Here is a 24,069-nt window from a genome sequence, read left to right on the forward strand (position 1 = left end):
ATTCAATACCAACGTAGGATAAATACCAAAAAAAATGAAAATATTCAGACAGTCAAAACAATTGTTAGACGCGAATGAATCAGTTAAACTGAAAGACCATAGCATCCCAACCACAGTGACTCTATATACCAATTTATCCCACAACATATTATTTCATATACATACAAATTAAACAAACTCTATAATCAACGAAAACATTCACTCCACACAAACACAAGCATAACATTCTACTGCTATTAATATAGAAATTTTATCTATCACAAACCACAAGAACCAGGCTTATGAGTTCTACAGACGTCTGAAAGTATATTTACTTCTCGGATGAGGAATGTGAGATTCAGGTTTTCAAGCTAGAAGAAGGGAGTTAAGTGAGTTGTTTCTAGAAGTTTGTTTAGGTCAAAGTTACTTTCTTATGGATGAATGTTGTCGACAAGGCAGTGTGAAGGTAGGCTAATGAATTTGCAATTTTATCGTTCTAATTTTTTTTAGCTTGTTAGAAAGTTTTGTGTATATATAAATATACCTAAACCTCACCAAAAAGGTTCATTAAAAATGTATGAGTTAATACGTCAGAATCTTCTAGAGGTTTAGGGAGCCGTGAAGCAATATGTATATGGAACAATACTAAAACTTGGAGCAGTTTCTTATGTTTTCAACCAGTAGAGAATATAAGAGTTATATATAGGTTTACAAAGGGAAAACAGAGCTATTAAAAGAGGTTATTTGGTAACGCAATGGTCATCCCCCTATAAGAAAATGCTAAATGAGTGGACTTGCTTGTTGAGGCGATGTGATTGATGCTAACCTGAATTAGTATCACAATAATATATGGACTATCAATCTCTTGGGGAAGGAAAGATTTCAATACCCAATAAGTATTTCTCTGCTTAAAAAAAGTTGGTCTCCAAAAACTGCTGAGTTTTTAGATGTTATATATCTTTGTCGTGTAATAAGTTAATGATATGGATCATGTGTATTTTTGAAAAGAAAAGAAAAACCGTGTAATTCATGAGCACGGTCTTTACACAATATTATTAGCCTTTGGTCAAATTGACAAAAGAGACATTAGGATTTAGGTCTGACAAGTTTCAAAGCTCTTCTTCTACAAACTCGTAGCTAGGTGGTCTGGCCTAAGTTTAAAGGTCTTCTTTTCCAAAAATGTAAGCTATCACCTGCGCATTGATATATATATATATAAACATGTCCTTTTGTCCAAAAAAAAAATATAAACATATCCTTTCTAGTACCTGTTAGTGGCAAGATGATAATCCATGGCGCATTTTATGGTAAAGCAGAGCAAATCTGTGAAACTTAGTATAAAGTGGTATGAACCCTTCAATGTCCAAGATACCTTCTCCTGCTGGTTGTTGGGATATAGAATGGCTGAACTATCGCAACTGTTTCCGCTATATGCTTATCATGTTAGGTTCAAATAAGAAGTTGGTGCCATATTAAAAATGGCTGAACTATCTCAACTGTTTCCGCTATATGCTTATCATGTTAGGTTCAAATAAGAAGTTGGTGTGCCATATTAAAAAGGTTTAGTTATGGCATCTAAAAGCTTGATTTTTTTAAACTTCAAAAGGTGTTAACGTACGTCCCCTTTGTTCAATACACGTTTTATACTTTCTTTTTTCTTTTTTTACTTTTAAATTACAAAGAACAGGTAATGAAAATGGATAGATTAAAACTTAAAAAGTAATAGACCGAGAAAATTTATTAAGAAATCACGAGGTTACATAAAGAGTGTCACTCTAAAGACAAAGAAAAGAAAACCAGCAACAAATTGTTACAAAGACTTTTGACTATCAGTGTGATTCGGGAAAGCAAGGAGCCTACGCTTGTCATCTGCCCCTCTTTTAAACTCAAATCTTCTCCAACTGTGTCTTACCGGATCACATAATAAAATATAAGGCAATTGACTAAACATGTCTGGTACATAAATAAACTCACCAGCATAAGAGAAACCTACTAGGTCGAAACCCTTTATCTTACTCAGACTGTAGTCATCCAAAGTTGTAAAAAAGATTTGACTCGACCACTTGTGCTTCTGCGCATCCTCCAAAATCAAGAATCTATTATGATACTTTCGACTGAAACAAGCTAACCTTCCCTTATAAGTGATCAGCAAATCCCCATCAAATCCCGATGGTAGTTTTATCATATTGAACTTTTCAGATCTGACATCAAAGCTCATTACAACAAAGTCAGAGCCCTTACAAGTAGATGCTATATAATATATCACACCCCGAATGCATCGGCCAACTGGCCGAGTTCTAGACTGATGCTTAAGATTAATCTTGACCGTTCTCCATGATTCTTGAGCTGATCCCAGTGTAAAAACTCGGCACACATAACAAGTCCTTTTCCTTGGAATGCACACTACTTTGTGTTTACGTTCAACGGGATCATATCCTAGAAATATTCTTGGCGTGCCCCAGTGCTTACAAGGTTGTGGTATAGTTGGTAAAGTTATGAACATTCTCGTGCTAGGGTTCCAAACTATCGGGGTTTCTGACTTGAAGCAGATCAAGCCATGGATAGATTCGGTAGATGAAAATTGACTATAAATATGTGGGAGTTGGCTCATATGATGATTAGCAAAAGACAGAGAAGAAGAGTATGACCTGTTCGAGTTGTGAGTATGGTGTGGAATCGAGGAAACATACAAGTCGTCATAGTTTTGGAAACAAAGTAGAAGGTGAGGCCGTTGGGAACGAGGGTGGCGAGTTTCAAACGAGCTGATAAAAGATGAGTCGTTGATTATTGATGACCAAAACTTGGACACGCATCTAAACCTATCAACAGATTTCTCAGGCAGCCTTAAGAGTATCTCTATGAGTAGGTCCGTAGGAATTGATTGTGTTCTTCTTTTTCCGTATTTTGTTTTTCCCTTCTTTTCTTTTCGCTCCATATTTACTCCAAACGACAAAACCCTAACTTGATCACACGAGACCCTTGTGTATATATATATAATCTAACCTAAATTAAAAAAAAAAAAAGTAAAATACCATAACGCTAAAACCTCTCTTCTCATAACGATAACCCTAGCTAAAACCTAATTTACGTAGAAAAGGAAACAGACAAAAACCTTAGAAAGTCCTAAAATGCAAGTGGGGTCTCATTAAGAAAATTGAACGATGAGCAAGAAGTGAGAATGTGAGATCGCAATTCCCAAGTACATGTTGATCAGAAGAACCTCCCAGCTTGGTGCATTCTGTCCAAATCAGTTTATGCAATCTTTGAAGGCTCGATCAGACTAGAGCAATAGTCAAAGATTTGTAGTTATAAGCTTCGTTCCATTAATCATAATAGAGGACAGGAGCTCCACCAAACTTGAGCATCCTCTAAAATACAATAAAATTGAGAGTAGTGCCATTTCAGTTAAACGAGAGGAGGTCAAGCAGAGTAAAGCATCCAACATAAATTATTTGAGACTGGTGTTATTTCCAATAGAAGAGGGAACTGTAACCACCCGCTTTAAAAATTAATTTTATCGATAAAGTTCGAGTAACGTTTTTCTGCAAAGAAGATTTATTTTCTAAGTGTCGAAACATTTAGTCGTCAACGATTGAAATTGAAAAAAAAAAAAACTGAATTTGGAATAAATGCAGAATGACTCTGGATTAAGCCAAACAAGGAACAGTTGGGAGTCGAGTTAGGAAAAACGCAACCGGAAAGTCACTACATTGCAATTACACGATAAAGAAGAGAATGAAATAGTAAAATTTAGGCAAATACCATCCTTTAGATTCCACGAAACTCCATATTTTCTCAAACCTTTTACTACATTGCAATTACACGATAAAGAGAAGAAACCATTGTCAGTTAACAGAAGAAGAAGAAGAAGAGCTCAATTCAGCAAATGCTTGGGAGATAATCGAAAAGACACCATCTACTGCTCCACCACGAGAGTGTTTCTTGAGACTTGAGAGAATAGTGTGATTACTTTCCCCTGTTAACATAAAAATGAATGGTTGTGTGTTTTCAGTTTCGGTGACAAACCAAGTTGTGTTACTTGATAAAAGACAGAGGACAAGAGTAGGAGATTGTGTGTTACTTACGTGTTCATCATCAGCGTTATGTTGTCTCCTTTAAGTAGAATCCTTCCTGAACATAGGCATTTTAAACAGGGTTGTTGAGAACGATAAGATAACAAATAAAACGAGAGAGAATCGTTATCAGAGACTAACCAAGTTGTTTTCTGGTGTTCTTCTTGATGCTCACTTCTTCAGCTTCATCCAACACTAGGTTCATGTATTCGTCGAACCCCTGAAAAAAAAGGAGAGAAATTTGAAACGAGGAAATCAATTAGAATGTCATAAACACAAATCTCAAATCCCTCAGAATTAACATAGTAGAGCTGCAAAAAAACTTCAACTTTAACTAAAGAAAAAAAATGTTAATGCAAACCGAACAAGGAACAACATCCAAAGTCAAGTATGCAAACTCCACGTTTTAAAAAAAGAAACTTTTTCTGAATAAGCAAAGAGTCAATCTAAGAAAAGCTTGCATCATATTATCGCAAGTAACAAGTAATGTCCAAAGTCAAGTAGATAACTCAAAGTTGTAAACCAATGAGAATGACAGACATGTCAAATTCCTCCTAAATAAGCAGAGTCTAAGAAAAGAGTCAAACTTCACTCTGAGAGAAGAATCAAAAACAAACTGAAACAAGGGAGACCCAGAGTCAAAGTAGGCAGCTACATATTTAAAACCAATGACACCCTCTAACAGCTGCAGAATATTTGTAACTCAATAAGCACAAAGGTGTAAGTAGCAATACAAACGCAGTCTGAGTCAGAACTATCCCTAAAGAATCAAACTAGTTTTCTATTGCAGGCTCTAATATAATCAGTGGTCTGGTGCAGTAGCAACAGTGACAACAATCTGCCATGGCTGAATCTATTCAACTCCAGCTAACAAATGCAACAGTCAAATCTTTAATTCTTTCCTAAAAGCCTGAACCAGAGAGATCAATCACTATGCAAAACCACATAGTTCATATGCTTATGGAAACTCAGTTAGCAGAGCGAAACAAGAAAAAAAAAATGTTGTCAACTTACAGTGATTCTTCCTTCAATCCTCAAATCTTTCTGCTCAAAGAGCCAAATCTGGATCCTCGCTTTCTGCATCAATCATATAGGGAAAGACGAATCAGAATAACCTAAAATCACGAGAATCAAGAGAGAGAGAGAGATAAAAAAGGAGCTTACGCTTTGAAGAAACCTAAAAATCAAGTTCTGGTTGCCGCCGCGAAACCACCGGAAAAAAAAAACAAAGCAAAAACTCAATAAAGAATAACAGAGAGAGAAAGAGAAAGCAACAGAGAGAAGATGCATTACGATAGGTTGGGTCATAATCCTTTGAACTTTGGTGCTCGCCATTGCTCCCGACTCTCTCAATTCTCTCTCAATCTTCCCAACTCTTTAAACCCTAAATCAACACCAAAGACAGAGAGAGAGAGAGAGATACGCTGTTTATAACACTTTTTTTTAATTAAATTTTCCGTTTTTTTACTCCTAGCATCTCTGTAACTTTCGGCCCATACAAAATAACACGCTTATTGGGCCAACAATTCAAATCTTCTTCTCCTTTTTTTCTCTTTTATTATTTTTTGCCGATTTGCAAAATTCTTTTCTTGTCTTATTTTAAATTGAATCTATCTTTGCAAAGATCTCATCGAGATGAGTTCTTTTTTTTTCTTTTTTTCGTAAAGAATCTCATCAAGTTCAGTATGAAAAACCGTTTGGTTTTGGTTTCGAATAGGGTCTCTTAATGAGTTTTGATTCAAATAAATTTTACACCAAGTTTTGTAATGGTGTAAAATTTATTTGAATCTAAACTCATCTGAGGTTGGGATGATAATATTTTGGATTCAAATCATTTTTGTAACTGGGATCAAAATAAAAATAAAATTAAGTATTTATTTAGATTTAAATATAAATATAAATTCTTATTTTTAGATATTATTCATGTTTATTCTTTTGGAGTTTTTTCGGATTGGGATGATACTTGTTATTCAAAATACCATCATACGCGAAAAATACATGTTTGGATCTGAAGGGGAAAAAAACTATGAGAGGCGCTAGGGCTTTTGAGATTGGCGACGTTAGGGTTTTGGAGGCAGGACATCGAGATGCGGCCATGATGGATGTGGGGGATGGAGCAAGACCACCGGGAGACCCGCCAGATACAGGGACTTCGTGGGTATCCAAGGTAGTGGGAACGAGCGAGGGAGGTATGCCGATTCCGGAGAATTTGATTGACGATGATTTTGTGACGGAGAGGCTTCGAGTGGAGTTTCCTAATGGAGAGGATGGTGAACCGTCTATCACAATTGACACAGAGGTGTTAGAAGCGATGAATGGGATGTGGAAGCAGTGCATGATCGTTAGAGTACTGGGAAAGAGTGTGGCAATCTCTGCCTTGAGCAGGAAGTTACGAGAGCTATGGAAACCAAAGGGAGCAATGTACGTGATGGATTTGCCCCGACAGTTCTTCATGGTCCGTTTTGAGAAGGAGGATGAATACTTGGCGCTGACAGGAGGTCCATGGAGAGTTTTTGGTAGTTACCTCATGGTGCGGGTTTGGTCGTCGGAGTTTGATCCTTTAAAAGATGATATTGCTACAACGCCTGTCTGGGTTAGACTAACGAATATTCCAGTGAACCTCTATCACCGTTCGATTCTTATGGGGATTGCGAAAGGTTTGGGAGCCTGTTCGTGTAGACATGACCACGCTGAAGTTTGAGAGGGCAAGATTTGCAAAAGTTTGTGTCGAAGTCAACTTAGCAAAGCCATTGAAGGGGACAGTACTAATAAATGGCGAGAGATACTTTGTAGCATATGAAGGGCTATCTGATATATGTTCTAAATGTGGACTATACAGACATTTGGTCCATGCGTGTCCAAGAACAATCGCGGAGAGAGTGGCTAACATGGTAATACAGACGGAGATGTCACCGCCGTCTAAAGTAGCGCCTAAACAAACCACGCCAATGCAAGATGATGGTTTTACCCAAGTAAGAGGAGCGAGAAGAGAAACAAAAACATTGAGGCTAGTGAGTTTGGTGACAGGAGAAGCAAGGGAGGTAGCTAAGTGGAACCCGCGAGAGATTCCTAACGCTAAGGAAACTAATAACATTGCACTAGCAAACAAGTATGGTAGTCTTGAGATGAATACAAATGTAGATGGATCAAAGGAGGATATGGTTACTGGTGAAGGGAATAAGGAGAACCAGGACAAGAATATCCAGAACATGAAGGAAAAGATCTTACCGCAAGAGAAGGAAGGGTTGATCTTTAGCGGGAAAGCTAGTGTTCCCACTAGTTCGAAAGGAGGGAATCAGGAGAAGTGGGCCACAAATAAAAAAGTGATTGAGGGAAGTAGAGGGAAGCCCAAAAAAGTGAACAATAGGCCCGTTCGAGGCTTGGTGTTTGGTCCAACGAAGGGAGAAATCAGTTTATCGGAATCTGGAAAAAGACTGAGAGTGGAACATACTAATGCAGGGAGATCTGGTGGAGTGTTCAGTGATAGCGTGGAGAAGGTTCAGACTAGGTCTACAACTCTGCTATTACGAGATGCAGAGGTGGAGAATCCCATGGATAGTACTATCAGCGAGGAGGAACAGAGAGTGGCTGATACACAGACGAGTTTGCAAGGGGATGGAAGGGTCTTGTCCCTTGCATAACAGGGTGCCCCGGTAGTTCATATATTTCTCGACAGATTTATGATGATGAAGTGCTTATTCTGGAATTGCCGGGGGGTAAATAAACCCAATTTCAGACGTTCTATTCGGTATATCTTAAAGAAATTTGACACTGATGTTCTTGCGCTATTCGAAACTCATGCGGGTGGAGAAAAAGCGAGGAAGATATGCCAGAATTTGGGATTTGAGATTCTTTTCGGGTAGACGCCACTGGTCAAAGTGGTGGAATTTGGCTCGTATGGAGAGATCAAGCTGGAGCGATCACGATTTTGGAATCGTCGGATCAGTTTGTTCATGCTAGAGTGGTGATTGGGACGGAGATCATTCATCTCATCGCCGTTTACGCTGCACCTACAGTCAGTCGTCGTAGTGGACTTTGAGGGCAGCTTAAAAGAGTTTTGGAAAACATCGATGAACCGGTGTTGGTTGGTGGGGACTTTAATACTATCTTGAGGCTGGATGAGAGGACTGGGGGAAATGGTAGACTCTCACCAGATTCTCTGGCTTTTGGGGAATGGATCAATGAGCTAGCACTGGTGGACATGGGATTTAGAGGAAATACTTTCACTTGGAAGAGAGGGAAAGAGTCACAGAACTTTGTGGCGAAGCGTTTGGACAGGGTTCTATCTAATGCAAAGGCGCGGATAAGGTGGCAGGAGGCGGTGATCTCACATCTCCTGTTCCTAGCATCAGATCACGCACCTCTCTGTCTGCAACTAGAACCCGAGCAGAGAGGGAACCCGAAGAGGAGACCTTTTAGATTTGAGGCCGCGTGGCTCAAACACGAAGGTTTTAAAGAGCTTCTCTCGACATCTTGGAATGGTGGACTGAGTACTCCGGAGGCACTGGTATCTTTGAAAGCCAAACTTAAAAAATGAAACAAGGAGATATTTGGAGATGTTACTCAACGTAAAGAGAAGCTTATGGGAGAGATTAAAGAGATTCAGGAGCAGTTGGAGAGAAATCCAGATGATGATTTAATCTTGAGGGAGACGTCTCTGCAAAAAGAGTTTGACGTGTTTCTGGAACAAGAAGAGGTACTATGGTATCAGAAATCGCGTGACAAATGGATAGTTCTTGGGGACAGGAATACAAAGTACTGCCACACAAGTACAATAGTCAGGCGGAGGAGAAATAAGTTGAGATGCTCAAGGATGAGAATGGCCGTTGGGTAGATCATTCGGAGGAGCTAGAGAAACTAGCAATAAATTACTACAAGAGATTGTATTCGACTGAGGATCTCAATCTTGACACAGAGAAGCTTCCTCCGCAAGGATTCACTGCACTTACAAGGGATGAGTTGGTGAACTTGAATAAACCGTTCTCGGAAGTAGATGTTGAGAAGTCTGTGAGATCGATGGGTAAATACAAGGCCCAGGGCCGGATGGCTACCAACCTATCTTCTATCAAGAGTCCTGGGACGTGGTGGGAGAATCTGTAACTCGGTTTGGGCTGCAGTTCTTTGAAACAGGTGTTCTCGCCGAGGGCATGAATGATGCAATGCTTGTTCTTATACCGAAGGTACTCAAACCAGAAAGAATCATGCAGTTTCGGCCTATAAGCCTATGCAATGTTCTTTTCAAGATTATAACGAAGGCAATGGTACTGAGGCTAAAGAGTCTGATGCCTAAGCTTATAGGACCTGCGCGAGCAAGTTTTATCTTTGGTCGCCTGAGTCATGATAACATTGTTATTCTTCAAGAAGCGGTCCACTCAATGAGGAGGAAGAAAGGGCGAAGAGACTGGATGCTTCTTAAGTTAGATCTTGAGAAAGCTTATGATAGAATCAGGTGGGACTTCTTAGAGGATACTCTCTATGCAGCAAACTTACCTCAGATTTGGATCAAATGGATTATGGAATGTGTTACAAATCCTGGAATGAGCTTATTGTGGAATGGAGAACGTACAGAAGCATTTACGCCTCAGCTTGGACTCCGCCAAGGTGATCCCCTGTCCCCATACCTATTTGTGTTATGCATGGAGAGACTGAGCCATCAGATTGAATTCTCAGTAGCCAACAAGGAGTGGAAGCCAATCAGTTTATCTAGAGGTGGACCATCATTATCAGATGTTTGTTTCGCGGACGATCTGATTCTATTTGCAGAGGCTTCGATATCGCATATTAGAGTAATACGCAAGGTTCTTGAGAGGTTTTGTGAGGCTTCGGGGCAGAAGGTTAGCCTGGAGAGATCTGTAATCTTTTTCTCTGAGAACATTCATCGAGACCTAGCGAACTCAATAAGCAGTGAAAGCGGCATAAAAGGGACTAAGGAGTTGGGAAAGTATCTGGGTATGCCAGTTTTGCAGAAAAGAATTAATAAAGAGACGTTTGGGGAAGTGGTTGAGAGAGTCTCAGCTAAACTAGCTGGATGGAAGAGTAGATTTTTGAGTTTAGCAGGAAGGATAACACTCACGAAGTCTGTTATCTCGTCTATTCCGGTCCATACGATGAACACTATAATGCTACCGATGTCGACCTTGAACCAACTGGATAAGATCGCTAGAGCTTTCATCTGGGGGAGCAGTGAAGGCAATAGAAAGCAACACTTGGTATCTTGGAATAAAGTTTGCAAACCTAAAGGAGAAGGGGGACTTGGTATTAGGTTGGCGAAGGAAATGAATATTGCTTTATTAGCAAAGCTTGGATGGAGATTGCTAAACACCGAGGATGCCTTGTGGGTCAAGATTCTGCGGCGAAAATTTAGAGTGGGTGAGTTATATGATTCAACATTGTTGACAGCTCGGGGGACTTGGTCGCCGACTTGGAGAAGCATAGTGGTGGGGATCCGAGATGTGATCGTTCCGAGAACACGTTGGATCCTAGGTGATGGTCGCAGGGTCCGCTTTTGGAAGGATAACTGATTGCTGAATGAACCCCTACATACGTTAAGTATGGTGCAAATACCGGAGCCGTTATTAGAGGCAAGAGCTTGTGATTTATGGCAACATGGAACTGGTTGGATACTTCAAGTCATCGAACCATATATGTCAACATACGACCGGTTGAGATTGGCTGCATTAGTAATTGATGATGTTACTGGTGCCCGAGATAGGATGTCGTGGGGAGAGAGCCAAAATGGACTGTTCTCGGTTAAGTCTGCATATGCTTTCTTGACTAGAGATACAACCCCGAGACCGAATATGGAAGCGTTGTATTGTCAGGTATGGCGCCTAGTTGCCCCAGAACGAGTTCGTGTTTTCCTATGGTTGGTTTCCTATCAAGTTATCATGACAAATATGGAACGGAAGCGGAGACATGACCTGAGTGACAATGGCGTCTGCAGTCTGTGTAAGAACGGAGACGAAACTATTCTCCATGTGCTTCGTGATTGCCCGGCTGCTGCGGGCTTATGGAAGAAAATCGTTATCCTGAGTAAGCAACATCGTTTCTTCAACCTTACTCTTCTGGAATGGCTTTATGAGAACCTAGCAAGAGACAGGTTAGGAAACGGGGGCCACTGGCCAACAACCTTTGCGATGACTGTGTGGTGGTGCTGGAAATGGAGATGTCAGTATGTCTTTGGTGAGACAGGGAAGTGTCGTGATAGAGTGAAGTTCGTTATAGACAAAGCCAGTGAAGTGGTGGAAGCAAATCAAAATCTGAGGGAGCGATCGTTGGTTAGGAGTCGAGTGGAGAAACAGATCGCATGGAAGCATCCAGTAGATGGCTGGTTTAAACTGAATATTGATGGAGCAGCTAGAGGTAATCCGGGACTGGTCACTGCGGGTGGAGTCTTGCGGAGCGAATATGGAAGGTGGGAATGGGGCTTTGCTCTTAATATTGGCATCTGCTCTGCTCCGTTGGCAGAACTGTGGGGTGTTTATTATGGTCTGTGCTTAGCATGGAATCAGAGTATACCGAGGCTGGAGGTAGAAGTTGATTCAGAGAGTGTGGTGGGCTTTCTTCAGATAGGGATTCATGATACTCATCCCTTGTCCTTCCTAGTACATTTGTGCTATGACTTCATTTCAAGAGACTGGATAGTCAGATTTATTCATGTGTATAGGGATGCTAATCGTCTAGCAGATGGATTAGCTAACTATGTGTTTTCTTTGCAGTTTGGTTTACATTACTTTGAGTCGGCTCCGGAGCATGTTGCTTCTGTTTTGTTGGAGGATTGTAATGGAGTGTCTAGAACTCGGCGAATTTGTATGTAGTTGTTTGGTTTTGTTTTGAATAAAAAATAGGGGACCATGTCCCCTGCCACCTACCAAAATAAAAAAATACCATCATACGCTGTTTATGTCACGTATTCGGGTTAAGATCTCATCTACAAATGTCCAAGGCCTAGGATAAAATCCTATTAGAGATGCAAACTTTTAAGTGATCGATCAATTACCAGGGGAGATAATCTGGTAAACCAAAGTTTACAAACACAAACTTAGGAGGTTAGGCAGAGTACAAAACAAACGTTTCCTTGTTGACTTACTATGTTCGGCCTTATCAATTTTGTGTGCACAAGACGAATATGGGAGAGAGCTTGTTCCTTACTTACTTGTATGGTACAAACGCAAACTTCATTTCTCACAACACAAGAGATTTACAACAACCAACAGTCACAATAAGCATAGCAGCTATCTATGCTGTCTAAATAATCATATCCAAATTACCAAACCAATTAGCTTTTTTTTCTAAAAAGAATCCAGCTTTGAATAGCGATCATGCACCATTTATCATCAGAGACTGAAATGGAACTTTTTTAATCTCCACAAACGTTGAGTACTCAGGATTCATGGGTTGCTTCCATGGCTCTCCATCCATTTGCAAGAAGGCATCTTTCCAGTCACCTCCTCTTAGCTCGAATCTAACGGCAGCAGCCTAGTAATGATCACCGGAAACAGAATCTTGTTAATACAAAACTATATGATTCAACATTTTAAGTGTTGTGTTTTGTAAGTTACCTGAGCTATGTGCTTGGCTGAGATGAGCTCAGTCATGACAAATGACGCATGCCATCCATGCTTGAAAGCAAAGATCTCTATCAAACCATCATCAGAATGCGCCTCAACAAATCCTCTCTGATGAACAAAAACAGATAATCATTAGAGACTTGAGTTCAGTGATGATCAAATGAAAACAGTAGAAGAAACAATACCTTCTCTAGGTAGTCTGGTTTTAAGTTACCCCATGGATGACTTCCACTTCCATAGCTTTGGAGATTCAATGCCACAACTGATCTCACACTACAAGACAAACCAAATGCATCAGGTCTAAGCATTAAGATCATAGGCACTTCATACAATTCTTGTTGGGAGGAACTATTTACATTGCTTGGGTTCCCAGCAAAGACGTGAAATCACTTTTTATTTTGACATTTCGACCCGAAAAAAAAAGATCGAAAGCTTACTTTTTAGGGACGGCGATCTCTTCCCATTGAGAGCAGTTAACCTTCTTGATGTGGATTTTCAATATGTTCCTAAGTCCCCTGCAGATTTAAGTAGCACAAACAACGGTTTCAGTAACACTAAGAATTACACAATCAAAAGCGATAATAACTAACCTTAAACCTGGATCACTGACACAAGGAGTGCAAAACCAACCCTGAGTGCAACTAAAGCCAGAATAAATAAGCTGCAAACAGCAAAAAAGTTGCGTAGTTAAGTAATAACAGAGAGATTTCAATTTTGGCTGAAGAAAATAGAAAACAAAACCTTGTTTGAGATAGGGCCTTGAGCAAGATATGGTTTAGTGTTGCGAAGATGATGGAAGCCATACGCAACTTGAGCATCCATACCTATGCTTAAGTAATTGTAGAACACACCTTCATAGGTCTTCGCCACTGGTGGCGCGTCTACTCCAGCTTCCAAACCCTCGTCAAGTTGGTTTTCCTCGGCTGGTTTTAAAGAGTAAGGAGGATCCACAACTTCTCCAGTTGGCATTGACACTAGAATCTTCCAGCTGCAACACCATATATTAACAACAAAGACAAAGAGAACAAGAGCGATGAAAAACAAAACTCTTTTTTCTTACCTATCTAGTCGAGCAACTGGACCCATGCTTGCACGATGGAGTGTTCTTTTAACAGCAGATCTCCAAGCAAAAGGGAACGAACCACCCTGAAAGAAACACAAACTCAGTTTCACTATTCAAACAGACTTGAATAAGATAAGAGAGAGGAGGAAAGATTGACTCACCCAACCAAAACTCCTTGAGAGATCATTTCCTGTACCGAGTGGGATGACGCCGACAGGAGGAATATGTGATGTTTCATCTTTGTTAAGCTCTCCAAGACATCCAAGAACCCAACCAACAGTACCATCACCTCCTGCAACCTATCAAAACAAACAACATTTCACAATTTAACAGCTGAAAAAACGTTAGTTAAGAAGATATGAGATTGTGTATACAACTCACCATAATCCTCAACCTAGCTCTGCATTCTTTAGCACATTCATCTCCTTCCGCTGCAACTTTCTCCAGACACGCCAAACCGTATCGAACAAACTCATGCGGCTTCACTTCCGTCAGATCAAACACCTGTTATTTTTATAGAATCACCAATGAAAACTTCAATATCAAAGCTTAATCCAAAAAGAAAAAAGAAACTTCACAAAATTCCAAATAATCTTCCACCCTTCAAACAGAAACTCAGCATTAAAGAAGACTCAAAATATTCAATTTTTGAAGTCAACTCATCATTCAAGAAACACACAATTTTCTCAACTAGATCCAGCATCAACTAAGCATGAAACACAAAACACACAGTTGAAAAATAAATATTAGAAAATCTGATTAAGACAAGAATACAAAACACATATCTTTTACACACTAAACCAATCCATTATCCATAGATCAGGCAGGTTAGGTTCAATCTAACTGGAAAGACCCACTAAAGTAGATATGAATGAGATTTCAAATCTCTTCACAAACCCCAACAAAAACATATTGTTTGACCTTAACCAAAATGTTTCATCTTTTAAGTCAACTTATCATTTCAACGACAAAAAAAGAAAAAAAAAAATCCCCTACCTAACCAAAAGCACATCAACCAAGCATGAACACTTATAACAGTTGAGTAATTAATTTTCTTAACTGAAGCAAAAAAATAAAAGAGAATCTGATCAAGACAGAACACAAAACACATCTCTTTCACACACTAAATCAATCCATAGATCAGACCGATCACGTTCACAAAGTAGATATGAATTAGATTTCACAAACCAATTAAAAAAAAAGAATTTTTTTATGTTTGGTCTTAACCAGAAACAGAGAGATTCATTACATAGAAAAAGTCACTTAAAAAAAAAGACAAAACCAAACCTGTTCATCGCTCATCAACTGTTGAAGCCTCTCTTTAAGCACAGGACCGTGACGACCACCACTTTTAGGATTGATAAACACGACCATCGGCGCGTGAGGAGCCATATCAGCGACGCCGCCACCAGGAAGAAGCAAATGGTCAGGAATGGCCGTGGCATCTTTCCTTTTGATACAGTCACGCATGGCTAAACGGAGATACTCAGGCATCAACAGCCTCTGGCGCAGCTCCTCCTTGTCTACACCAACCCACGTCAGATTAGCAAGCCCACAACCTCTCATCCCCGCCGTTGAATCAACCGTAGATGGCCGTGAAGCAACGAATTTCTCCGTCGTTGCATCCATTAAACACACACAAAAAAAAGGTGAATACTTTTCGTGCTGTGATTGGAGGAAATGGAGAATATTCGAAACCCAGATAAATCAAAAATTGGATTTTGACGACTGGGTTTTTTTTTTCCTTGTGGATTCAAATCAGCCAATCTTCATTGAGCTGTTTGTTTTGTTTTTATAATATTTTTTCCAGAGATGTTGAATTTTGAAGACAGCGAAGAAAACGTGTAGCAATATGTTCTTTTATTTTCAAAAAGGAATTACACGGTTGGATTTAATGTGACGTCAAATAGTGATCATCTAGGTGCTGTTTTTTTTTTTTGATCAAATCATCTAGGTGCTGTTAATTCACAGAACTGACACTCTGTATTTTTCCTTAAGATCTTTGATCAAATCTGTAGTTTCTATGAAAGTTATATTATATTCCTCTAAATGATTATTTGTATTATCACAATGATCTCCAAGATTTGAATATTATTGCAGGACAGCTAAGATAAGATTACATACGTTTTTTTGGGTAGTACTGTACTAATAAAAGAGTTATTCTTGGTTCACTCCCTAGGTGAACCACCAACTAATAGGATTCATGTATTATATTTAATATATTTTTAAAAAGGAAACAAAATATATTTAAATTATTTTATGTTTTCAAATAAATAACTAAAAATAAATAAAAACAGTTGTAGTTCAAAAAAAAAAATTTAATAAAAACTCAAAACCCAAAATACTAAACTCTAAACCTAAATACTAAACTTTAAACCCTTGAAAAACCCAGAATCTTTGGGTAAACTCTAAACCGTTGGATGAATCATAGTTTTAAAAATTAAAAAAATAAAATCTTTTTTTCAATTACTACTATTTTTATTTATTTTTAGTTATTTATTTTAAAAACATAATATAATTTAACAAGATTTTGTTTCCTTTTTAAAAAAATATTAAATAAAAAATATTTGAATCCTATTGATTGATGAATCTTTAGGGTGAAGGTTCACCCTAGAGGGTGAACCCAAGAATAAATCCTAATAGTTGCCCAAAAAAAAAGTCATTTAGGTAGGAAGCCATAAAAGGAAAGTTATTTAGGCAATAAGGGGAAAAATTATTTATTTAGGTGGTTGGTCATATGAAGCAAAACGAATTTACATTATTCTCCTCTTGCTCTATCACTAAACATCAGCATGCGATCGTGTGTCTTTTGTTGCTGTTTAATTGAAGTTAACTTGCTTTAATCCCAGATTCATTAACCATAAATTTGTAGAAAAAATTAATGGTTAGTAATCTGTAAAACAAAATTCGTCAGTAACCATTTATTTTGGATACTAAACCGTAATGGGTGTGTAAACTTTAAATCCAAATAAAAATTTTAAACTTTAAACCTTGAACTATAAACCTAAGTAAAAATTATAAACTGTAAATCTAAATATAAATTCTAAATTGTAAATATTAAACCAAAATAGAAGCTCTAAATACAAATAGAAACTCTAAATTAAAAACCCAAATAAAAATTTTGAACTCTATATCTTAAATCTAAACCCAAATAGAAACCCTAATCTCTAAACCCTAAACCCAAATAAAAATTATTAACTCTAATCTCTAAACCTAGGTATAAACTCTAAACTTTAAGTCCAAATAAAAACTTCAAACTTTAAACTCTAAATCGTAAACCCAAATAGAAACTATAAACTCTAAAACCAAATATAAAACCCTAATTCTGATCCAAATATAAATTTTAAACTCTAAATCTTAAACTCAAATAGAAACTTTAAACTCTAAACCCAAATAAAAATTTTAAATCTAAATAAAAATTATAAACCCTAAACTCTAAACCCAAATAAAAACTCTAAACTTTAAACCCAATAAAAATTCTAAACTCTAAACCATAATTTTTTATCTTCTAAAAATCCTAAAGTGACAAACTCAAGATAATAATGTTTTTTTTTCAATTTTTTTTATATGAGTAATTATAATACTTTAAACGGATAACTCACTATTAATACATAAAAAGATAACAAATAAAAAGATAGGTACAAGATAGTTGAAACATAATTTGGGTTAGTCTCTCTTAACCCATATCGATTTCTAAAGAAATAGAGTAAGAGGAAAAAAAACACCAGTATTATAGGGATAATAATGTCATATAAGGAAACTCATACAGTCACTTACGTATGTTTACCAAAGATGCAAATAATCTTCTAAACATGTCTATAGCATGCAATTGCTCAAAAAAAAAAGAATAAGTCCTAATAAAAATGATTTGTCATTGCAATGTACTGTAGTTTAATACTTTATGGCTTTTATATTTAATTTAGGTAAGTAAGCTTTATATATTTTGAGGTGTATAAGTAAGCATAGAAAATTAAATTTTGATTGCTCAAAAGAAATAATTAAATTTTGATTTTTTCAACTTTATTATATGTCTCTAAAAATGGACTGAAATCATGGTATTTTTGGGAAAACCAAAACCAATTAATTAATTAAGACATTGTCAAAATAAAATATGTTGTCATTTATCATATTTAAATTTGTTCCATTAGAGTTTATATTGGTTAAATATGGTTTAATGTGATTATCATAATGTAGAAATATTTTTCACTTTTCAACAAAGAAATATGGGACTTTTTGGAAGGACGGAATGGCGTGTGAAACGTGATTCCACAAATATTTTATCAATCAACAAAATGGTAAAGAATGAAAAAAATATAAAAACGCAGATTTGTGTGTCGTTTTTGCTAATAAAAATATAAAAAAATTATTAAGTGGAAAATGAGTTTTAATAGATTATGGTGAAAAATTTTATACAACCAATACTTTCATATTATTAAATTATATGCTAGTACTATCTTAAATTTTAAAATACATAGCAATATTTTGTAAATAAAGTTATATTATAATATGTATATTATTAAATGTCAATCTACTATCAAAACATATTGAAAGATAAACTAGATATTTATAATAAGAACTAATTTTTTAATAAATTCTAGTTATTTATACATTTTGTAATAATTAGTTTATTTATTGATTTTTTTGTTTTTCTGTTATAAAAATTGAATATCATAAAAATTGTTTGATGAATTTATTCTATTATTCAGTAAATTTTAGATTTTTCTGTGATTTTAAATTATTTTTTCTATAGATTAACTTCCGCCATTAACTAATGGTTACAAATCGGAGCCATGGAGTAAGAAAAAACCCCACTTAATCACTGATGGCGTTTTCGTAAGTACCCAGTGAATAGTTTGGCGTTTAGTGTAAATTGTAAAACAAGCAACGACGGAGACCAGACAAGTTGGAGTGGATCTTGCGCAGAAAGGGCCCCACGTTGTTAATGTGCTCGCCAATCAGGGATTACATTTGAGAGCTGCCCTTTCCATTCATCATTCATCGTTGGATTTTTGGTTTTTTTCTTTTTGTAATTTATCACCTATCTTTTCTTAATGCCTCCTTTTCATATTCCTTCTAGAATCCATGCTACAAGCACAAAGACACATTTAAATGTTTTTTTAATATATTTGTACCTTTCTTAAATGTTTGATTAACTTTTTATTAATGATTCTTGATGTAGAAGTTTCGGGGGTTGGAGTCTAAGAAAATATAATTTATTAACATTCATACAAATTAATGAAAAGCAATTTACATGAAATCTTCAACAGAATACAAATAGAATTATTGTCAAGTGTGAATTTACATAATACATTTCAGAAAGGTACAAATATAATAATTAGACATAGTTTTTTATGAAATAAATATAATTATCGGTTGTAAACTTTTGATTTAATATTTTATAATTTAAAAAATAAAGTACAAATACGTGTTAAAACATAAAATACAATTAGGTGTTGTTTGAGATTTTTAATAGCATCTAAAATATTTTTTCTATAAAGTTGAAATTTATTCACAGATATAAACTGTAAATAAAATCACCGTGGAAGGATTTGATGGTTCTCTCCCACCTTGCACAAACTCTGTAGACTTTTATGAATTGGTTTTTTTTTTCTTTTGATCAATTATGAATTGGTAAAGTCTCAGACTTTTACATAGTTTACTAAATTGTTGTTCATTTTAGTGGGGGTCATTAATTGTCTCTATGACTCTATTGTGGCATCGCCACGAATGAGGAACCCACTCACGTTACATCTTTGAAGGAAAGTAGTTTGGATTTAACCACATGCATGATAAGATGCTCCACCATCGCATAATCCTTTTATTCTTACTAAATATTTTAAACTATGTTTTCCTTTTGCTTTTCTCTTGTGTGCAGCCGATGGAAGACCATGCCGATACGCACATAGTATTTTGGATTAAAATAAATCATAAACTAAGGAAAATCATATATGTCAAGTTAAAAGTTTTTTTTTTATCAAATTAAAAATACAATTTATACTTTTTTGTTGACATATAGTTTATGGTTACTTAAAACTATTAGTTATACTTAGTCTATACTATTATTTGCAAATTTATTTTTCGCGACGGAGCTCTCACGTTGAAAGTTAGTGTCGATATTACCTTTAATGAATAAAAAATATAAATTAGATATAAAATAAAAACAAATTTTAATTTATTTTATTAGATAAGTTATTAAAAATATTAATAATAATACTTATCCAAAACCTAAAAATATTTATTAAAATAAAAGATAGTTCTTATATATGATTGTGTTGTTATCTATGAAAGTGCTTTTTAAAAAAGGTTAAAAATTAAAAAACACAAAAGACGTAAATAAATATTAATAAAAGAATTTTTATATAATTAAAAAGAAAATATTTTAAAATAAAAATATAATTTTTAAATATATTGTAGCGTACAAATAACTTTACGAGAAATTGTCTAAAATATCATTTTCATACTACCAGTTTTCATGTTTACACTAATCACTTTTACCACTATTTTTAATGAAGGGTTTAGATTTGAAGGTTTATAATCTAGGGTTTAGATTTGATGTTTTAGGGTTTAGGGTAACTAAAAAACAAGCATATAAGAGTCTTTAACCCTATAATAAATAAGGTATTTTTGCAAATGTGTCTTTAGTGGTGGTAAAGATGAATAATGGTACTTTCAAAGTGGTGTTTTTGAAAATTCTCCTAAATTTACAAAAAGGTCATAAGACATAAAATATTTTAGATGAAGACATAAATAATAAGTTAAATATATAAATTACTTAAAAATAATAAAAAAATATTTTTATTAGATAAGTGATTAAATTAATAATAATATGAATTATCCAAAACCTAAAAATATATTTTAAAATAAGAAGATAAAACTCTCACGTTGAAAGTTACAGCGGTTAGTATTTTTATACCATTAATAAATATAATATATAAATTACCGAATAAGGCAAATTTAAATTAATTTGATTAGATAAGTGAGTATATTACTATTTACCAAATAAAACAAATTTAAATTATTTTGATTAGATAAGTGAGTATATTACTAACAATAAGAATTATCCAAAATCTAAAAAATATATTAAAAACTAATTCATATATATATTTTGTTGTTATCTGAAAATATCTTTTAATAAAAGAATTTTTAAAAATAAATACCAGAAAACATATAACTAAATGTTAATAAAGTGAAATTCTTGATTTTATATAATAGAAAAAATATTGAATGATTTTTAAGACAATAGCATAGATAATGAATATAGTGCACAAAAAATCTTCAAAAAAATTACATGTAAGAAAATAAATAATAGTTCTCTTTTAGTTAGTAAATAATTTACTAATAACTAATTGAAAAATGTTTATGCACGCACTTAGATATCAATATAAAAAGATGATTCCTATATATTTTGTTGTTATCTGAAAAGTATTTTAGTAAAAAGTTCAAAATTAAAAAACATAAAACGCATAACTAAATTTCATTAAGTAAAAATTCTTAATTTTATATAATTAAAAAGATAATATATATTTTTTTAAAAAGATAATTCTTAAATATATTGTAATATACAAAGAAATTTACAAACAATTATAAAACATAATAACTTTTAGATGAAAACATAAATAATAATTTATATTATAGTTTTTATTTAGTAATGACTATATTTATTAATAATTATAAAATATTTATATCTGCATCCGCAGGCCAAACACCTAGTTTTAAAGTAACTACTAGAGTTTTGATCCGTGCATCCGCACATGTTTTTGTTTTAACTAAGATAAATATAATATATCAAACATATAACAATTTAATATTTCTATTTGCACTTTTTTAGTTTACTTTTTTTAGCAACACACTTCTTCAGTTTATTTTTTATACTGTATACTGTGTTGCTGATCTTATTATAATTTTATATTGGATGTATGTTGTATTAGTTATGTGATTATACAAAACAACATTTCCGATCTATGTTTAAATATACCTTTAATTATAAGTTTACAAAAGTTAACTAACGTGTTTTATTGTGCGACAGAAATATAACATTAATATATTAATAAGTTTCATGTCAAACTTCAAATCACGTACAAATATATTCAAAAATAATAATTTCAACATTTACAGTTTGGGATTTATGTGTAGAAACAAAAGAATAAACATAGTTTGGTTACTAATATGGGCCATATACATTTACAAAGAAAATATGCTTCACGAAGATATTAACTAACGGACAAAGGCCACCAAAGAATCTGGAAAATATCAATGTACACGTTGTTTTCAACCTAACTAATTATTTGTTTTTTTTTTGTTTTTTTTTCTATTGAACACCAAGTCAAAATCTGTGAGTAGTTCATATATGGAGATAGTTCATCTATGGAAATCAAGCTTTATTATGAGTAGTAAATTTTGGTTTAGACTTTTAGTTTCCATTGGTTATCTATATACCAGAAATATATTGTTTACATATTTGGCACGTATATATTGCTTTTTATAATTAGCATAACACGTATATATTGATCTCCCATTTGAAATATCTTATATTTCAAATTTTTGTGTAGGTAAGAAATGGTGATCCCAAAAACAGACCCGTGGACTTCTTAAACCGAACTAATTCAAATATATAATCACCAAACAGAATCAGTAAATTTCGTAAATCATATGATATAAAACGTAGGATTAAAGTATATAATAACCAAAACAGGATCGGTTGTCTACTCTCAAGGTACTTACAAAAAAAAAACTTAAATATAATCGTGTACTAGGTGATAACCTGCGCTTTGTGCAGGGTGAGAAAACTTAAATAAATTACAATTTTAATATATGGATATTAGAAAGGTAAAATCATAAACACATACATTACAGATTATTCATGTTAAGAGATTCAATGAAAGTACAGATACATAAATAAAGTAAGCTTCAAAGTATTTTAAAACTTGTGTTATTTGTTTTGTGTAATTGAAATATAGTTTGTGGAAGTAAATCTAAAAAAATAAATAAAAACTGATATAAAATTAATGAAGTCCGCCATATGTGTTTTCCTAGTCGATTTCTGGTTTTCTTAATGATGATTCGAAAAAAGGGATGTGATGAGAATATGTGTTAAAGACAGTGCGTAAGTATATACATAATGATGTATGTTTAGGGTTTTAATGATGAAAACAAATCCCCAAAATTATATCAATATTTACTAATTAATATTCCTAAATTTGTGGTACAATTTACTTTAAAACTTGTTCAACACATGTTTTAATAAAAACACAGCTCTCAAATTAGGCAATATTTGTATTTGAAGTTGTATATATAAACATGTTTATCAGCGATTATAATTGAGGAAAACTACTTGATGGTTTAAACAAAATTAGTGAATATTATGAATTGATTCCACACATGATTGATACCTTTGTTAATATTTTAATACTGAAAAGATCATGCTCACATTCTGCATAAATCATATTTTAGATGTGAGACGAAAACTAATGAAAAAGTCATGTACCTAATACAAAATATTACACTGGAACGATTTATTTTTTTATTTCGACCAATCATAAAACTATGAATATTTGAAACTACATATATGTTCAAAATGATTTGTCTCAGTTAGAATAGCAATTAAAATCAACAGTAATTTAGGAAAATAGATTAAATTTCCGTAAACAATGCATAATCTTTGATTATGTCTTTCTTTCCAATTTTTTTTTTAAAATAATATAAGGAACATTTAAAACATTTGATATGATTTATGTAAAAAGATAAACTAATCAAGGCATCAAGTTCATATAACAATTGAATTTATATGATTATTACATACCTAATAAAACATAATTTTTGTATATGATATATTTTTTGCATATCATGATTGACTACGTATTATATTATAATTATCATATAAATTCGTGGATCAGAAAATAAATAATATGATGTATCAAAAATGATATGGTTCTCCGGGTTAAAAAAATTATATGGTTTAGTAGGTTGAGAAAACAAATTTTTTTTCTTAGTAAGTTTGTTTAAAACAAATATTTCTTTACCTAGAGAAACAAACGATGTATCAGAAACTATAGTTTTAAATAAACGATGTATGAGAAATATAATTTACGCAAAATGTGATTGTATCTTTGACTGATTTGATGTTTTGATTAAATCACCATTCTAAATGGAGTGTATTTAATTATGACTGAGAATCTATTTACTAATTTATGGCGATGAGAATCAAAATTTACGGATGACTGAAACTATTCTGTAATTTAGGAAACAATATAATACATTCGGCAATGTACTAATCTCATTAATTATGCATTTCAGATATGGATACGCAGAAGTTATGTGAATGATTACATTGTTTTAATACATTCTTTTTATATATATTTGAAATACATTTTATGTTTAGTAGATA

General features: G+C 34.2%; 3 protein-coding genes and 1 pseudogene across 4 annotated transcripts; 1 reads left to right on the forward strand and 3 right to left on the reverse strand.

Annotated features, from left to right (window-relative positions):
- Positions 1–1,709: 1,709 nt before the first annotated feature.
- Positions 1,710–2,945, reverse strand: LOC108811127 (putative F-box protein At1g47790). Its single transcript, XM_018583177.2, has one exon. The coding sequence runs from the start codon at positions 2,912–2,914 to the stop codon at positions 1,790–1,792; it is 1,125 nt and encodes a 374-aa protein (XP_018438679.1). The 5' UTR covers positions 2,915–2,945; the 3' UTR covers positions 1,710–1,789.
- A 758-nt stretch (positions 2,946–3,703) lies between these two features.
- On the reverse strand, positions 3,704–5,498 carry LOC108809337 (uncharacterized). 2 transcript variants are annotated; one of them, XM_018581485.2, is made up of 6 exons: positions 5,346–5,498; positions 5,217–5,243; positions 5,067–5,129; positions 4,194–4,272; positions 4,065–4,110; positions 3,704–3,955 (listed from the first exon to the last, which is right to left on the reverse strand). In XM_018581485.2, the coding sequence occupies exons 1-6, from the start codon at positions 5,385–5,387 to the stop codon at positions 3,946–3,948; spliced, it is 267 nt and encodes an 88-aa protein (XP_018436987.1). In that variant the 5' UTR covers positions 5,388–5,498; the 3' UTR covers positions 3,704–3,945. The 2 variants fall into 2 exon arrangements, with proteins under 2 accessions (XP_018436987.1, XP_056845725.1); XM_056989745.1 differs by having other exon boundaries at positions 5,217–5,264; positions 5,346–5,462.
- Positions 5,499–6,078: 580 nt separating this feature from the next.
- On the forward strand, positions 6,079–12,031 carry LOC108808155 (uncharacterized; annotated as a pseudogene).
- A 148-nt stretch (positions 12,032–12,179) lies between these two features.
- On the reverse strand, positions 12,180–15,627 carry LOC108813248 (diacylglycerol kinase 3). The gene is made up of 10 exons (XM_018585746.2): positions 14,973–15,627; positions 14,067–14,189; positions 13,847–13,984; positions 13,683–13,768; positions 13,364–13,610; positions 13,213–13,283; positions 13,060–13,137; positions 12,808–12,895; positions 12,614–12,730; positions 12,180–12,530 (listed from the first exon to the last, which is right to left on the reverse strand). The coding sequence occupies exons 1-10, from the start codon at positions 15,312–15,314 to the stop codon at positions 12,372–12,374; spliced, it is 1,449 nt and encodes a 482-aa protein (XP_018441248.1). The 5' UTR covers positions 15,315–15,627; the 3' UTR covers positions 12,180–12,371.
- Positions 15,628–24,069: the final 8,442 nt, after the last annotated feature.

This window comes from Raphanus sativus, chromosome 6, assembly GCF_000801105.2.
Source record: "Raphanus sativus cultivar WK10039 chromosome 6, ASM80110v3, whole genome shotgun sequence".
NCBI classification, from domain to species: Eukaryota; Viridiplantae; Streptophyta; class Magnoliopsida; order Brassicales; family Brassicaceae; genus Raphanus; species Raphanus sativus.

Coding starts and splice junctions, on each gene's coding strand:
- LOC108811127 (XM_018583177.2), bottom strand. CDS start 2,914: ATGGAGCGAAAAGAAAAGAAGGGAAAAACAAAATACGGAAAAAGAAGA.
- LOC108809337 (XM_056989745.1), bottom strand. CDS start 5,387: ATGGCGAGCACCAAAGTTCAAAGGATTATGACCCAACCTATC. Junction 5,265..5,345: donor GGATTATGACCCAACCTATC/GTAATGCATCTT, acceptor TTTTTTTTCCGG/TGGTTTCGCGGCGGCAACCA. Junction 5,130..5,216: donor TTTTTAGGTTTCTTCAAAGC/GTAAGCTCCTTT, acceptor TGATTGATGCAG/AAAGCGAGGATCCAGATTTG.
- LOC108813248 (XM_018585746.2), bottom strand. CDS start 15,314: ATGGATGCAACGACGGAGAAATTCGTTGCTTCACGGCCATCTACGGTT. Junction 14,190..14,972: donor AGTTGATGAGCGATGAACAG/GTTTGGTTTTGT, acceptor TAAAAATAACAG/GTGTTTGATCTGACGGAAGT. Junction 13,284..13,363: donor AAGGCCCTATCTCAAACAAG/GTTTTGTTTTCT, acceptor TGCTGTTTGCAG/CTTATTTATTCTGGCTTTAG.